The 15,728-nt window shown below is 39.0% G+C and overlaps 1 protein-coding gene across 5 annotated transcripts; it reads left to right on the top strand.

The window, feature by feature from the left end:
* The first annotated feature begins 832 nt into the window (after nucleotides 1–832).
* On the top strand, nucleotides 833–14,338 carry LOC109102191 (SH3 domain and tetratricopeptide repeat-containing protein 2-like). Of its 5 annotated transcripts, XM_042738351.1 has the most exons (19): nucleotides 833–1,075; nucleotides 3,248–3,359; nucleotides 3,844–3,942; nucleotides 4,566–4,691; nucleotides 5,056–5,183; nucleotides 5,298–5,403; nucleotides 5,494–5,637; nucleotides 6,398–6,593; nucleotides 6,783–6,856; nucleotides 7,825–8,020; nucleotides 8,279–8,412; nucleotides 8,569–8,619; nucleotides 8,963–10,681; nucleotides 11,393–11,570; nucleotides 11,691–11,841; nucleotides 12,095–12,217; nucleotides 12,363–12,513; nucleotides 13,296–13,492; nucleotides 13,795–14,338. In XM_042738351.1, the coding sequence occupies exons 2-19, from the start codon at nucleotides 3,335–3,337 to the stop codon at nucleotides 14,200–14,202; spliced, it is 4,206 nt and encodes a 1,401-aa protein (XP_042594285.1). In that variant the 5' UTR covers nucleotides 833–1,075; nucleotides 3,248–3,334; the 3' UTR covers nucleotides 14,203–14,338. The 5 variants fall into 5 exon arrangements, with proteins under 5 accessions (XP_042594285.1, XP_042594284.1, XP_042594288.1 ...); XM_042738350.1 differs by lacking the exon at nucleotides 3,248–3,359 and having other exon boundaries at nucleotides 834–1,075; XM_042738349.1 differs by lacking the exons at nucleotides 833–1,075; nucleotides 3,248–3,359 and adding an exon at nucleotides 1,114–3,247.
* The last annotated feature ends 1,390 nt before the right edge of the window (nucleotides 14,339–15,728 follow it).

Here is a 15,728-nt window from a genome sequence, read left to right as displayed (position 1 = left end):
ATGGCTCCACCAGTGTGGGGGTTTCGATTCTCTATCATTGATGTGGTATGTAATCCATTTACCCACACCATCTGAGACCTGTGGCAGGTATAAACCACACTGTAGTGCACATACTGCCTTCTTTCACAGCCCAGGCAACCAGTCACATGTCCTACCCCATATATCATCTCAGGGTGACTTTTGTAATAGCTCAACAACAGTCTGTAGAACCTGGAGTCTGTTCCAGGGTTTATATTTAACCAAGAGAGAAAAGCAAGAAATGAGTGCTGTTATCTGACCTACTAACCAGATAAAATCCAAGGAGAAGCATAGGAAATTCTTGAAAAAATAAATAATAATGATTTAAAGAAAAAAGCTGAATTTTCAAAGATCCTTACATGCTATGTTCTCTAAAAGCACAATAGAAATGCACACACACACACGTGGTGTTTGGATATGCTGTAGAAAGCACCTTTGGAATGTGAGCAAGAGGGCGTATTTTTTTACTGTGATAAAGTTGATAGGGACTCTAGAGGCATTTTGTTGTGTTCTATGAAAAACAAGTCAGACCAGATGGATAACTTAAAGAAAAAAACGTGTGAAATTTCTTTCGTTTTTGTTGATTTTCAAAGAAAAGACAACTGGTTGGATTCACAAGTCTGATTAGATGAGAAGTGGAAAGATATTTTGTATTTGCTGAGTCAATAATTTAAGATTGTTTCTTTGAAGGTTATCTACCATCTTATGAACTGACTGAAGAACTTCTGACCTGACTTATAGAGTCCAACAGAACAGGGCAGTGAGAGGGCTGGGCTCAAAGAGAGAGAGAAAAAGAGCAACTGAGGGAATGAAAAGCAGCATATCATTTAGGGGAGGAGTTTACATACTTCCTTCAGCTAAAGGGCTAAACTCATGCTACAAGGACATACACATACACGCATACACACACACATGCACACCCCTTCCCTACAGGAGCATAAAAGACTATGATGTTTAGTTTTAGTCAGTTTGAAAGGAACTTTTCGCCAACTCCACAGAGCACATACTGACAGATCTATGAGGAACGAACATACCGCCGGGAGTCAGCAGGACAGAGGTACGCTCTCTCTCTCTTTCAGGGTGTGAGTGAGTGTGTACTCAGCTGAAATTGCTGTGTTAATATATATCAAGGTATGAATGTAAGTAGGACAAGTGGTTGAATTGTAGTGTAATTTTAACAAGTAGTTGAGACTCCTGGTTGTCTCTACATACTGTATGTTTTACGTAGTATACTTGTAGTCTTTCTGTGAGTCAGTCTACTAAAATTTAGAGCATTTGTTTTCTCTAACAATATTCCAGGTTTTTCACTAACTATAGATTCTAAGAACTTGTTTTTCATTCAGTTTAAAAGTACCAGCATGTGCTGCTTGGGCTTAGGCGACATTCTAAACTTAGAGTCTAAACCCTTTACTCAGGTTACAAAATCTACCTCGTTCTTTTCACTGACATCCACACACTGAGCCAGTAACCCAGAGAGACACAGCTAACTCCAACATCTCAGGCGCATGGGACAGTTTAGCCTCTTTGTATCACATTCAACAGGCAATGTGCTGCCAAACTACAACAGTTCAAGCTACTTTCAAAACATTGGTTGCATAGCTGTCTGCACTGACATCTGCACAAACATTTGCTCTGATTTTGTTTTTAGTTAGCTCAAACACAAAATTTCACCTGCAGATAAACAAACTTTGAAATTACATTCCAATGTATTTATTTAATCTTTTATTTTAAGAGATTATCAGGATGAGTATACCAGAATTTTTTTATAAAAAGAAATGTCCTCAAGAAGTAAAGTCAATGCATAATTCACACACTGGGCATTCTCACAGCAAAACACTTGATATGGTATTGAAGGCTCAGAGAGATGCTGCATGAGAGTTACGCTGAGAAATGCCTCCTGGCTGTTTACAGCTGCTCAGACTCACAAGATCTCCACAGATTCAATTAGAATCTGACTGGGTTCTCTATTTACAAAACACTAAGATGAGTAAGATTATTCTGTATAGATAAATACCCTCTTTGTTAAGCCCCGAGACAGAGACGGTAATAGTGACATGGAAACACATTCAATATAGTTTAAACAATCAGACAGTACATTAAAAAAAGACTGAGAAAGATTCATCAATATGATTCGAAAACACTACTTTTTTTTTTACATCATGCTAAACACTCATAATGCTAAAACAACAGGATGACAGAACTCTACAAGGATTTACTGAAGGTTGCATCCTAAGAAACTCATTCTTAACATTCTCACCAAAAACTGAAACCTAATAGCTGGAGTATTGCTCAGTCAACACATTTCCCCTAAAAACCAGTGGTTCCCAACTGGAAGACCAGTAAACTTCTAAGAAAGGGGCATAAAATGGTAAACTGATTATTTTTCCTCTCAACATCAGTAGATGTTAAGCATTTGTACTGAAAATTGCGATTTTTATTTTTTTCGTAGTCTTCAGAGATTATTCTTTATTCTAGCTTTAAAAAGCTTACAGACTATTTGGCCAGGTAGCAAGTTCATCATGAAGAATGTCCTCATTTTCTCAGTAAGTGATCCAAAACATCTTTGGTACATATTTATTTATTTGATTTTTTTTTTTAAATAAACAATACCTTCAAATCATTATGATTGAGCAGTATTGACTCATTCAGTCTATCTTTACACTGATAGAAACCTAAACCTAAAGAGGGCTGCACTTTTTTGAAAGCCAGACATGTTATAATGGCCAACCTGGAGCTATCACCCCTAATATTACAACATATAGTACAAAAGTTAAATTTAGAACCAGTAAATAAATAAAAAATAAAAAATCCATGTTTACTTGCTATGAGCAATGGCCATTAATTCAGTGGGCCTTTTGTCCTCGTATGTGAGAATGCTGCTGCTCATTTTCCACGAGAACCCCTGGCACAGAGAGGCACTGACCAGCCCACACAAACATGCCAGCAGTGCTTCAGAGTGCTTCACTCATCTGCCGAGTGGACGGAGAGAGGAAAGGGGAGAGTACAGAATAGATGGAAGTCAGAAATGAGCAGTAGAGAGAGTGCGGTTTATGCAGAAGAGGAAAATGGAAAGGAAGAGAGAGAGGGATAGGAGTGACTCCATCGATACGTGGATCTACCATCGAGGGGGCACTATTGAAACTGAGTTTGAAGCTGGCTGTGTACATTATGGCATGCTGCTGCAACTGCTGTCCGATTCCGTGCCTCAGAAACTGCTTCTTGTTTTCAGGTTGGTCCCAGCCTGTCTTTCATAGATTTTTGCCATGAGAAGAAAGAGTAACATTCACAGGGAGACATCACAGTGTTTCTTTCAGTCATGGGTAATAGATTTACCCATGAAGGTAATGCAGGATGTTTACTTCCATTAGGTGGCAGTTTGTGTGCCTTGTTGTTGTGCGTAACGCTGTGATTGTCTATTGTGACTAATTACGTACTGTTGTCGCTGTGTGAGTTACTGGTATATTGTTTTGCTGCTTTCGCTGTGTGAGTTACTGGTATATTGTTTTGCTACTAATAACTAGCAAATACTGTAATTACGTACTGTTGTCGCTGTGTGAGTTACTGGTATATTGTTTTGCTTAATGTGTCAGGCCAATTCAGTATGAGGGTTAATGGTGTTTTACAATGTTTGTTACTGTTTGCAAGCGCACACTCCCTCTAATAGATTTTGGTCTGGTTTGCACATGCTTTTATTATTTGAAGGCTGTGATTCTATCTTGCTATGCATTCAGTCTCAGTTTGATTAGGCAATTACCCTAAAAGCTTCAGCTTGTCATATAGCTAATTTAATAACACTCCCCTAAACATCACCCTCCCTTTCAATAGCAATATCACCCGCTGAGTTTGATGCCTTATGGAATGACCCTCCATACGCTTTAGCAGCCGTCAGTGAACTCTTTTCGCCCAATGACGCCATGACAGCTGGTAAGAGGATTTCTTGAGTCAAGCATGAGTGTTTCAGAAAATAAAGTCTTGTACAGCATTTTACATTATTCTATTATAAATGTTTTTGGTGTTTAATAAATTATACTAGACAACAGTTTGAAACATCCTCTCTTTTCAATGCAAATCTGGGAAGGTCATACCCATCTGGAGATGAGGAAGAAGCTATTATTTAAGCCATCTGGCTGATATTTATAGAGCCATTATGATATGGCCAGCACTTCCTGTTTATGCCCACAACTTTATGAGCCTGTAAACACAGCTCTGATATTTTTAGATCTACAAACATTCTAATTTGTACCAACTGTATCATGTTTTTATACTGTATAAGGAACTATTGTATATGGTGATGACCACATATTCAAACATGGGAAGTGCATACCTGCAAAGGGAACCTTATACTTGTCCTTAATTATTCAGTATTCTATTAGTTTTATCCCTCTTCAGTCATTCAGTGTTGCTTTTCTGTAAGTTTACAGACTGATCGTAAAGGTAATCATACAGTAGGTATGAGGTACTATTAAAATTCACTGAACTACATACCAAATGCAGTTGTGTTCTGTAAAGCTGTGTTCACCCCAGTTTCCTTTGTTTTGCCATTGGAGATGAGGAAGCGGAGGCTGAGGCCGAGGTGGAGGCAGAAGACATAAGCAGAGAGATTTACTGGATGAGGAAGGAAACATTCAGCGGAAGCAGCACAGTATCTTCAGCAGGAGAACGCTTCTCTCCAGGTATCTGCAGCAAGGATCTCTGTGTCCCATAGACCTTGATGGAAATAATGGCCTCTATCTCCATAATGGCCTTTAATGGCTACATGTCTTAAGCACACTCTCACGTCTTAACGCCAGACTTCCTTAATGTGTAAACTCGCCCTAATGGTATGCCTTTAGTGATGTGGTTGCTCATAGTGCTGTTCCTGCAAAAAAAACAAAAAACAAATTCATATTGGCTAAGCATACTACTACTGTGATGCTGGACAGCAATAAATCACACCCTACATCACTAGAGCATTCCTGTTACTGCTAATGCAATTGATCGTAAATCTTGGTTTCTTTGTGGTGGATACTTAACTTCATTCCCTTTTGCTTTTTGGAGATGTTGTTTTGTTGTTTAGTGGGAGGCGACGATCTGGTATAGCACCTGACAGTGAGCTTCAGGAGGCGTTACGTACCAGACTCCGAGTAGTAGAGAGCAACAGCCAGGATGTTGTCCAGCTCTTCAAGGTCAGACACAGAAGTATTCATGCAAAACATGCACTGGCACCACTGATGAACTTATTACTATTGATTACATTGAGTATTCTTTACATTAAGTGACGGCTGATACTATCCACACAGGATCTGTCTGCAAGACTAGTGTCTGTTCATGCAGAAAAAGACAGCTTTGTCATCACTTTTAAGACTGTCGAGGAAATTTGGAAGTTCTCTACTTACCTGGCACTCGGTTAGTGTCAATGGAACTAATTTTCTGGAACTTCTACAGTAAAAATCCTTGTACTGTTCTAGCTAAAAAACTATTGCTATTATATTCTAGGATATGTAGCAAGATGTCTTGAAAACTTTCTCTGTGACCAGTCATTCTGGCTGGACCCTGCATTGCTAAGTGATGTGGAGATCTGTGTAACAGTGGACGAAGACCACTTAGCTACTCTTTACTTAGGACTCCTGCTACAGGAAGGTAATGAGCCTCCACGACTTGCTGATTTCTCAACGGTTAGCAAAATCACCTGTAAACATACACTGAATGGACAAATTGACGGAACAATCTCTACACATCTCAAGGCTCTGTTCTAAAGTCCACTATTGAAACATTGCTATTTAACCAATTCAGAGGTCACATAAGTTGAGATTGCAGAGTCCTCTTATTTTCAAAGAGAGGACATTTCCTTGAGTTTGTTTACATACAAAATATCCTGCTTCTAAGAATTTTGTTACCTTGTAAACTACCTCATTCATACCAAGTCTCTCCTGGATGTTCATGTTTGTAGTATTCATCCAAAACAACTACCTTTAAGTATGTCCTCTACTTAAGGCCACATCCCTAAGGCAGACATAACCATCTAAAATAAAACATTTATGGGACAAACTGTTATGGGACAAAAAAAAAATTCTGCTTTGACATATGAATACATTAACTTGTTTATTAATCCACTTGAAAGAAAAAGAGGTAGAGGAAGGTTTTTCAGGATAAACTGAAATTTGAGAAACTGTGAAGTTAAGAACACTACACTCTCAGAAAAACAATACAAAATTTGTCACTAGGGCCGCAACTTTTCAAAAGCTACACCTTTGTAACTTATTTACCCTAAAGGGTGCATACTGTAGTAATAACTTAAAAGTACATATTAGTTTGAAAGGGTACCACCCCAGTGACTGCTTTTTTTACCTTTTCTTCTGAGATTGTACAGAGGAATACAAACATTTTATTCATGTTTTAGGTACATTCTTTGCCAAGACCTTATACAACAGTGATTGCAAAGAGGAGGAAGAGGAGCTGACCTACAGGAGGAATGACCTGGTGATGGTTAAAGACGTAGGACAAGAGGCCATGTGGGAGGGTACGCTGCTGTCCACGGGCCAACACGGTCTAGTGCCTGTGCATGATATGCAGCCGCTGCCCTATCCATTTTATCAGTAAGTGACACTGTCTTTCTAAGCTCACGTAACTACAGTATATGGGAGCTTTTTTGGGAACTGGGAAGAATTGTAACATCAGATTTGTCTGGATGATTGAAAGAACCTTTGTTCTACACTTGTTCTCATGGAAGAAACATACTGTTTCAGATTATCTCTTAAAAAATAAATTTTTTTATTTTTGTCTAGGTGGTTCCTTAAGAAACATCCCGGAAATGCCGGAGGGATTCCAGTTACAGAAGGCCTCTTTAATCATCCTGTTGGTGAGATTCTTCCTACGCATCTCTATACGCATTTCTCAAAATAACCCTTAAAATGAATATTCAGAGTTCAGTACAAGTTAAACTCAGTCAACAGAATTTGTGGCATACTGTCATGTAATATATTGCAAAAAATAATGTGTCCCTCCTTTCAAATATCTGGCCAGTGAGACACTTAAAGGCTGATTTATACTTCTGCGTCGGACCTATGCCGTAGCCTTTACGCCATAGGCTATGCGTCAGTTTTCATTTACACTTCTGCATCATTGTCCATGTCGACATGCAGTACACATGCAAACCGCTAGTCTGCAGTGTCCATGGGCATGTTGCTTGTGTCACCCTCAGAACCACGTCAAAAGCCGAAGAAGAGCATTATACCCGTGACGGCGGCAAATAAATATCAAATTATTAAATTATTATTTAAAACGACAAAGAGGAGATGACAACAACGGAACAGGAGAAGATATGGCATTCTTTCAATCTCCACAAGGACTTGTACCATGGCAGATCAACATTGTTTGTCGTGGACAACTAGTGATGTATAATGCTATGTAGTATTATAAATGATAAGACACTTGTTCTTTGCTTTGTTTTATTTTATATAAGAAGGTATAACATTAAAATATATTAAAGTGCACATTATAAACACACTCCAAACTCAAGGACATATGGAGGAAGAGGTTCTAGCAGACCAATCACAGCGCTTGCGGTCCGCCTGCACGTCAGGCTACAGCGTCGGTTAGGTTACGGTGTAGGGTGTGTGTCAATGCATAGGCTACGGTGTAGGTCAGACGCAGAAGTATAAATCAGCCTTTACAGTGGAGGTGAATTGGGCCAATACATATTGTAAACGTTAAAATACTCACTAGCCACAAGACATAAAACATGCACAATATGCATGATGATTTTACTGTGGAAAATTTTGAAAATTACATTCCAATTTACAAATTTCATTTTTGCTTCCCTTTCAGTGGTGGGGACTTGTGTAGCAGTAGTGGACCATTACCCAGTGGTTAAAGATGAGCTACACTTACACAAGGGAGACATAATCAAGATTGAGGGATTTCTTTTCAGTACTCTGAACATGTTCATAGGAAGACACCTTACCAGTGGAGAGATAGGATTTGTTCACAAGGCCAGTGTAAAACCTCAGAGTATTGAGCCTATGTAAGTAAACAGTTTAACTAATTACCTTCTCTTAATTTTGTAAAAAACATTTATCTAATGTGCCTCTCGACGATGCTGACATACCAATTGAAAGCAACCAGCTGTTTTATTCTGTTGACGTCTGTGAATGTGCCTCTGTCTAGCTGGGGGTGATGAGGGTGTTGGAAGGGGGGCTAGTGAAGTTATGTGATGATGTGATGAAGCTATCCGAATGAGAGTCATGTGGCTGATAATGTTGTCTTTGTTGACTTTGCACAGCGATGGACAATTGGTCTTTCTCAGTGAGGAGGAAAGGGCAGCCCTGTGTAAACTTAACCCCTGCTTTGAGCCCTGCCAGTCTGATGTACTGGCAAATCTTTTCTCCTCAGACATAAGCACTGTGTATAGACTGGGTAAGAGATGAAACATTGTTTCTCTGGGAGACCCCAAATAATGTTTAAATGAATATAGTTCATATTCAAGAAAGAAGTTCATAAAGGGTTGTATAGACATGAGGGTGAGAAAATTATGGCTGAATTTTCATGTTTTTTTGCTCTTTCACGCTGCAGATAGACTTGATGACTCTGATTTCACTTACATAATAAATCATCCAAAGTCAGGTAAGCTCCTTTTAAAGACCCTTCTTTTGAAATGTTGCTACATTCATTTATCATGGCTGTCTTACTACAACTTTGTTCTTCATTTTGTTGAACAGTCAAACCTTCCATATTTAACATTCCTTCCTACTCTCCTTCTCTTTCATTGCATAATTATGTACAATAAGCATTGCAAAAATGTGGAGCATTTCCAATACATTTTGGAAACACTCCAGAAATGTGAAAATCTTTCCAGGATTTTTTGGAATCTTTCAAATCTTCCAATCTTTCTTTTGGAAATGTTCCAACCCTTTTGCAAACCTATGTACAATCAACAATTCTGACATTTACTCTGTGTAATCTGCAGAGCAGAAATCTACAGTCGATCAAAGAAAGAGCACCATATCTGAGAAAAGTGATGCAACTCCCTACCACTCGTCCCCACGGCAATCATTCTATGCCTCTCGGAATCATCTGGACCAGGACTCTGAAGTCTTCTCCTTCAGCCTGGAGGACACCTTTAGAGAAATGGATGAATATGAGGAAGACCCTCCAAATTTTATGGATGAGGGTATCTGGGAGACTGATGAAGCCGAGAGATGTGATCCGATCCTGACCCTCCTAAATCTGGAATATTTCCAGGACACATTTCAAACTCTTTATGACCTCTCCTACTCTTTCCTGGACACTTTCTTCCATGGCCTTCCAGAGGATGAGGTTCTTCAACATCTGGAAAATTTGCGAGAAGGAGCTAAGAAAAGGAGGATGCTCTGGGCCCACCGGCGAGCCTGCTTCCTTCTTGGACGGCTATGTGCCAAGAAACTGAAGTACTCGCAAGCACGAGTGTACTTTGAGGAGGCTCTAAAGGTCCCTGTAAATGGTTTTGATGACAAGCCACTTCTAATTGCCCTGTATACCAATCTCACTGCAGTTTACCTCAAACAGAAGATGATGGACAAGCTACCATTTACACTAGAGAAGGCAAGTGCTCTAATTATGTGCCTTCCTTGCCACAAATTCTGCTCTGTGGATGAGTTTGAGCTGCTCAAACCAATCATGCGCAAAGCCATAGTTGAAAAAGACAAGTACTTAGAGGCACGGACATGCTACCTCTCCCTCTGTCTCTTTCTCAGTCTAAGAAAAATAGAGGATGCTTTACCTTTTGTAGAGAGACTTCAGTTACTTACCATAACACTGTCTGTGGAAGAAGGGAGGCCAGTTGCCCCTGTTGATCTCAATTGGATACTGTGCAGGCTTTATCATAAAAAGTATTTGCCCTACCTCACACTAGCTTCTTTAAGTTTAGACTCAGGGCAAGAGCATTCCTTGGATGATGCATTCCAGAAAATTGAACTCTTTATCAAAAACTCAGCCAGGCTTAATCCTCACTGGAAGGAAAGTACTTCAGAGCTTCCTGCACAGGTGGTGGTCTACCTTCAGCAGGCCCTGTCAATAGCTTGTCAAGGGGAAGACTTGAGGACTCAGCGGGACCTGTGCCTAAGCCTGGCTAGTGTTTACCAGCAGCATGGAGCTTTAGAGAAGGCTGTGCCCTTTGCCCAACAAGCAGCACAGACTGGAAGTCAAATTAATGAAGAGGAGGGCTTTGAGGCATCCATACTGCTGGCCTGGCTACTGGTGCTAACGGAGGAAGCCATGCAAGCTCAGAATACTCTGGAACCTATGCTTAAATCTTTGGATGAAACAGACAGTCCGACGCAGCGTGGTGTAGTCTACAACCTTCTAGCCCTATGCCTCCGCAAACAGGGCAGAGTCCAGGAGGCAGCAAGAAACTTTTATTGCGCTCTGCAGATCTCCCGAGAGAATGGGATCAAGCGTAATGAAGCACTCGCGCTGGCAAACTTGGGCTGCTTGTCTCTATCTGTCGGGGCTTCGGGCCTAGCAGAGTGTTTCTTGCTAAATTCCTTGCACCTATTCCAGTTTCTCTCAGAGAGCCCCACAGATCAGGAGCATGTCCAGGCTTTGCTTTGGCTCGGCAGGAGCTACAACGATAGAGGAGGGAGTCTGAAAGTCAGACTATGCTTTGAGATGGGCCTCCTTATTGCTATTAGTGCCAACAATCTGCACAGTAAGTATAACAAGATTTGACTTTTATGGATTGCATCACGAAAGTTAACCTGATACCTATAGTTGCCCCAGAAAGTATTTGGACACTTAAGCCACAATTAAAATGTCTAATTATATTTACATGATATAACAAATATCAATATAAGTGGCATTTATTTAAAATTAATATAGAACAAGCACACTTTGCAAACAGAATTTCACAAAATGATGACTATAAAATGACAATTCTAAATGTATCATTCAAATTCTACAAAAAGCCTCGAACACTTTGTGGTTGTCAAACTTTGTGGAACATGTTTATTATTAATATGATATTTATTATTAATATGACAAACTGCACTTGGTGGTAATTCTGCTAGGGTACCTGGTTTAAACTTAAGGCGAACTTGTAACCACAAAAAATTACCTCAAATCCAACTGGTTAAAATTTAATAAAAAAATGTCTCAAAATTGAAGGTAGTTCTGAGAAAAGGCCCATTATCATTTGTTTGAAGATGTTTGAAAATGTATATCTAATGCAATTAAATTCAGACATTTTTAAGTGTGACTTAAGTGTGTCTAACAGTCTTAACAGTGTCTAACTACTTTTTGGGATCACCTAAATGATTTAAACCCTCTGTATGTCACAACCCTGTTTTCTAAATGAACAGAATTAAATTAAGCCAATATTTCATTTATAGTGTAAAAATAAAACAAACCCTTTCAAATGCAGGTCAAATGGTTGTGGCAAAAGTTCTAAGTCGGCATTACGCTGACTTGCTGCTGTATGGACAGTGTATTGTTTACTATGAGCACTGTGTGGGGCTGTGCAGAACGCTTAAGAATAAACAGCTAGAAGGAGAGTACCTGGAACTTCTCAGCAACCTCTATCTCTCACTCAACACTGAGAAGTAAGAGTTACTCTAAAGCACCATTGCAAATACCTTGACACTCAATCCAATGAATCAGTGAATTAAATTAATTTGTGAATAATTAAACATTTAAAAATTAAAAAAAAAAAAAACCTGCAGGTCATCAAGGAAGTCTCTTGATTATTCAAAGCAAAGCTTAAGGATCTCCATAGACCTGGGGAAAAGACAAGAAGAGTCTGAGACATGGCTTCAAGTGGGCCGTATCTACTATCTGATCTATGAAGATGAACTGGCTGACATGTATCTACAGGTAAGACAAAGGACCAAAGCAGGGTATTGCAAAAGGAGTTAGAGTTAATTATTGATCAGTGTTATAATTTTTGCATATATCCATTTGGAAAAGTATGCCACCAATTCTATGACAAGCCTAACCTAAATTAATTTAAAAGCCTAAACTAAATTTTTAGTCTGTGGTAAAAGAGGCTTAATATTATATCATAACATGTATGTTTTTATCAGCTGTTAAGACTATAAGCTCTTTCCGCATAAACAACTGTTTACAGGCAGCAGTCAAGACTGCCCTGAGGATGAATGAACCATGCTTTGCTATGAGCATTTATGAGGAAGCAGGAGATGTGTTCTTCAAAGGGCACAGAAATCAACTGGCTGCACTACCATTTTACAGGGTAGGCCTCACCTTGGGTTCACAATAGATATTACCAAGACAGTTCGATAATAGTTAAGAAATATAGGAATCCATGCTGAGTCACATGTTATTTATCTAAAGCGATCTGCTGTGTTTTATTTTTTATTTTTATTTTTTTTTTAAAGGATGGGAGTTTGCCATTTGCACGCAGCATAAAAGATGTGCACTCAGAGTTCAGGCTGTTGAGCAAGCTCACAGAGCTCCTGATGAAGCAGAAGCAGTACGAGGAGGCACTGCAATATGCCACACTCGCAGTGCAAGTCAGCGCCACAACTGGTAAGACCTTTATACTCCTAGGTTTAAAGAGCTATAACCCTGGAAATTTAAAGCCAATGATCTAGTGAACTTTGACTATGGACCATGTAAAATTATTATTAATAATGATGATGAAAGCCTTTATGCAAGGGGTTCTAAACTCTGGCCCGCGAGATTCATTTTCCTACAGAGTTCAACTCCAACCTTAATCAAACACACCTGAACAAGCTAATCAAGGTCTTTAGAATCACTAGAAAGTTACAGGCAGATGAGTTTGATCAAGATTGGAGCTAAACTCTGCAGGAAAATGGATTTCACAGGTCAGAGCTGTATGCCATTTGCTTATAAGTCTTAACCTATGTGTCCCCCTGCTGGAGACAAGAATACATCATAATATAAGCAATTCAACATGTAAATCTAAACAGGCCCAGTTTAATTTTGTTACAAACTTGTTCCTGGTCAAATTTGACCTGCCTCTCCAGTGCATGTTATACTTAAAAATTAAAGTAAAATATATATTGTTTTACCTTTTATCATTATAACCTGCTAATTATGTTTTAATGATGTCACTCAGACAGTGCTGTGTATTTAGGCATTGTTTTAAGGCATTGTGATGTAATGCTGGCTAACACTGATTTTACAGCAAGAGTCACAAATGATGACAGAGTTGATAAATACTAAGATCAACTGAGATGCTCTCTTGAAAACTTCAGCCTTTCCTTCCAATTAAGCAATTTATTCTCAAAGATGAGCTGAGATGACACTGAAAGGAAAAAGCTAAGTGCTATGTATATTTCTTACAGGTGTTCCTCTGAATGAGAGAGTGTCCTTCCATCGTCTTGCATCAGTGCACTTCTCTTTAGGGAAGTATGAGATGGCTGAGAACTACTACCTTAAATCTCTTTCACTCTGCCCCACTGCTCTTGAACATGCCATTGAAGTTCGGTACTATGTTAAAGTGTACTGCAGACTGGCTGATCTGACCCTACACAGATTAAAGGTGAGTCTCTCATAATGTTTAACACTTTACATTAATCCTAGACTGAACATTTTGAATGTAAGCGTACAACTTGTTTCCACATGCAAAAATAAAGAAACAGAAAATCATGCTCTCACCTGCACGTGTATTTTTGCTTAAAAACATTCTGTGTATCTTATTTTCACTTTCTGTGAGAAAGTTTCCATATATATACAGTAATTGTGTGAAATTATTATTGAAAGAGGCCCAAAGTATCTACAAAAATAAGTAACATTCAGAGTAAATTAATTTGACATAGAATGTTTATTAATTTTTTGCCGTAGGATGCATTCGATGCCATGGGCTACTTCCACTTAGCCCTGGCGGCAGCTCTGGAGGACAAAGAAAGCTTAAGCACATTGTACATAATCTACATGAAGCTTGCAGAGATCCATGCCAACTACATACCCGATGCTGAACTGAGTAAAAGCTACATGGAAAGAGCGCAGAGTTTGAGGAAGGAACTGGCAGGATACACAGACTCTTGTGACACAGAAGAAACACATCAGGACCCAGCTGAGGCTGAGGCAGAGCCTGACACTCCCACCAAAGATCAGTCAGACTCCAGCAGGGGTAGTACTCTGACCGAGTCCAGCATGACCAACACCAGCCTCAAAATCGATGCAGAGTCTGAGCACATACTTTCTAACACAAGCCACCAAGACGACCCGAACACTAACGTATCGGTGTAAACAGACACAGGGCCTCCTGATCAAATCAAGGGACTAGCAGTTTGAAGGAAGGCTTGACTGGTGTATTGTGAATCAGAAACAGTTCTATCACTCTGAAAAATGAAATAAGACAGTTTTTTTCCTTTTTTTTAAAGTAAGTGTTTTTTTTTCCTTTTTTTTAAGCAAATGTTTGTTTCAAAGTGAATTTTAAAGATATTGCATAACTGTAAATGAATTTGTATATCTGTAAATATGATTTTTTTTTTTAATCTGTCTACCCTTCTTGAGGGTTCTAAAATATTTACTTAATTAAAACTTAAGAAATTATGTTAACATCCATGGGAAAAATACTGATTCTTTAGCATGTGCATGATTACACAAAGCTGTGTAATTTTTAAGTAAGCTGTCTTAACAAGAATGAAACTCCAAGAAACCTTGGAGTTACAGTATGAGTGATGATCAGCTGACTTTCTCAGACCACACTGCTAAAACTTGTAGATTTGCTTTATTCAACATCAAGAACATCAGGCCCTTTCTTTCAGAACATGCTTCACAACTCCTTGTTCAAGCTCTTGTTCTGTCCAGACTGGCTGGACTATTGCAATGCTCTCTTGGCAGGTCTTCCAGCCAGTTCTATCAAACCTTTACAATTAATCCAGAACACGGCAGCAAGATTAATTTTTAGTGAGCCGAAAAGTATGCACGTCACACAGTTCTGTGACTTATCAATTTGCACTGGCTAGCAATAGCTGCGCGCATAAAATTCAAGGCACTAAAGTTTGTCTGCAAAACCACCACTGGCTCTGCACCCCTTTACCTAAATTCATTACTTCAGACTTACAGTATATGCCTCTAGAAGCATTATGGCAAGTGAATGTCGCTTGGATTGTAGGAATACAGTCATTCGTTGTCACCGGTGCGCGCACTAACCACTAATAAATCCTGTGCTTGAAGTGCCCATTAAAGTGTTTTCATAGACAACTTATACATGAGTCAGAAAAATGTTTACTGTATGGTTACTTATCTTTCGTCTCTTTCGGCTGTGTCCTCCGAAACTCTTTTGTAGCGTTTTCTCAAAATAAACATGTTGTGTTGTACTAATATTATCCTCCACTAGAGGGAGATATTGGCTATGGTGATTCGATTCACTTCCGAACATATTCCTCACTTGTGATTATGAGGCGAAAACTGGATTTTAGGCTACTGAGACGATTAAAGTAGCATCCTTCATATAAATATATTTTAATGTGACGTTCTTTTTAATTACTTTCTCTGGATGAATTACTTTACTGTATCGATCATCATTTTCTTTCACTTTTAAAAAATACTAGGCTATATAAATACTAGGCTACTACTGTTAACCCATGCATTAATATAGTGTAATATCCTTCAAACAATTTAAATTTCTGTTATATATATATATTCTGTTACTGACAAGAATAATCCACCTTTCTTCTAAACGCGGAAGTTCCACGTGATATACCGGAAGCCTGCTGCACCGTGAGTGTTTTAATTAATTAGATTTCCTAACTTTGTTTTCTTAAGTG

The sequence above is a fragment of the Cyprinus carpio genome, chromosome B14 (assembly GCF_018340385.1).
Source record: "Cyprinus carpio isolate SPL01 chromosome B14, ASM1834038v1, whole genome shotgun sequence".
Classification (NCBI taxonomy): Eukaryota; Metazoa; Chordata; class Actinopteri; order Cypriniformes; family Cyprinidae; genus Cyprinus; species Cyprinus carpio.
The sequence above is the reverse complement of the archived record's forward strand: the minus strand, read 5'-3'. Positions and strand labels throughout refer to the sequence as shown.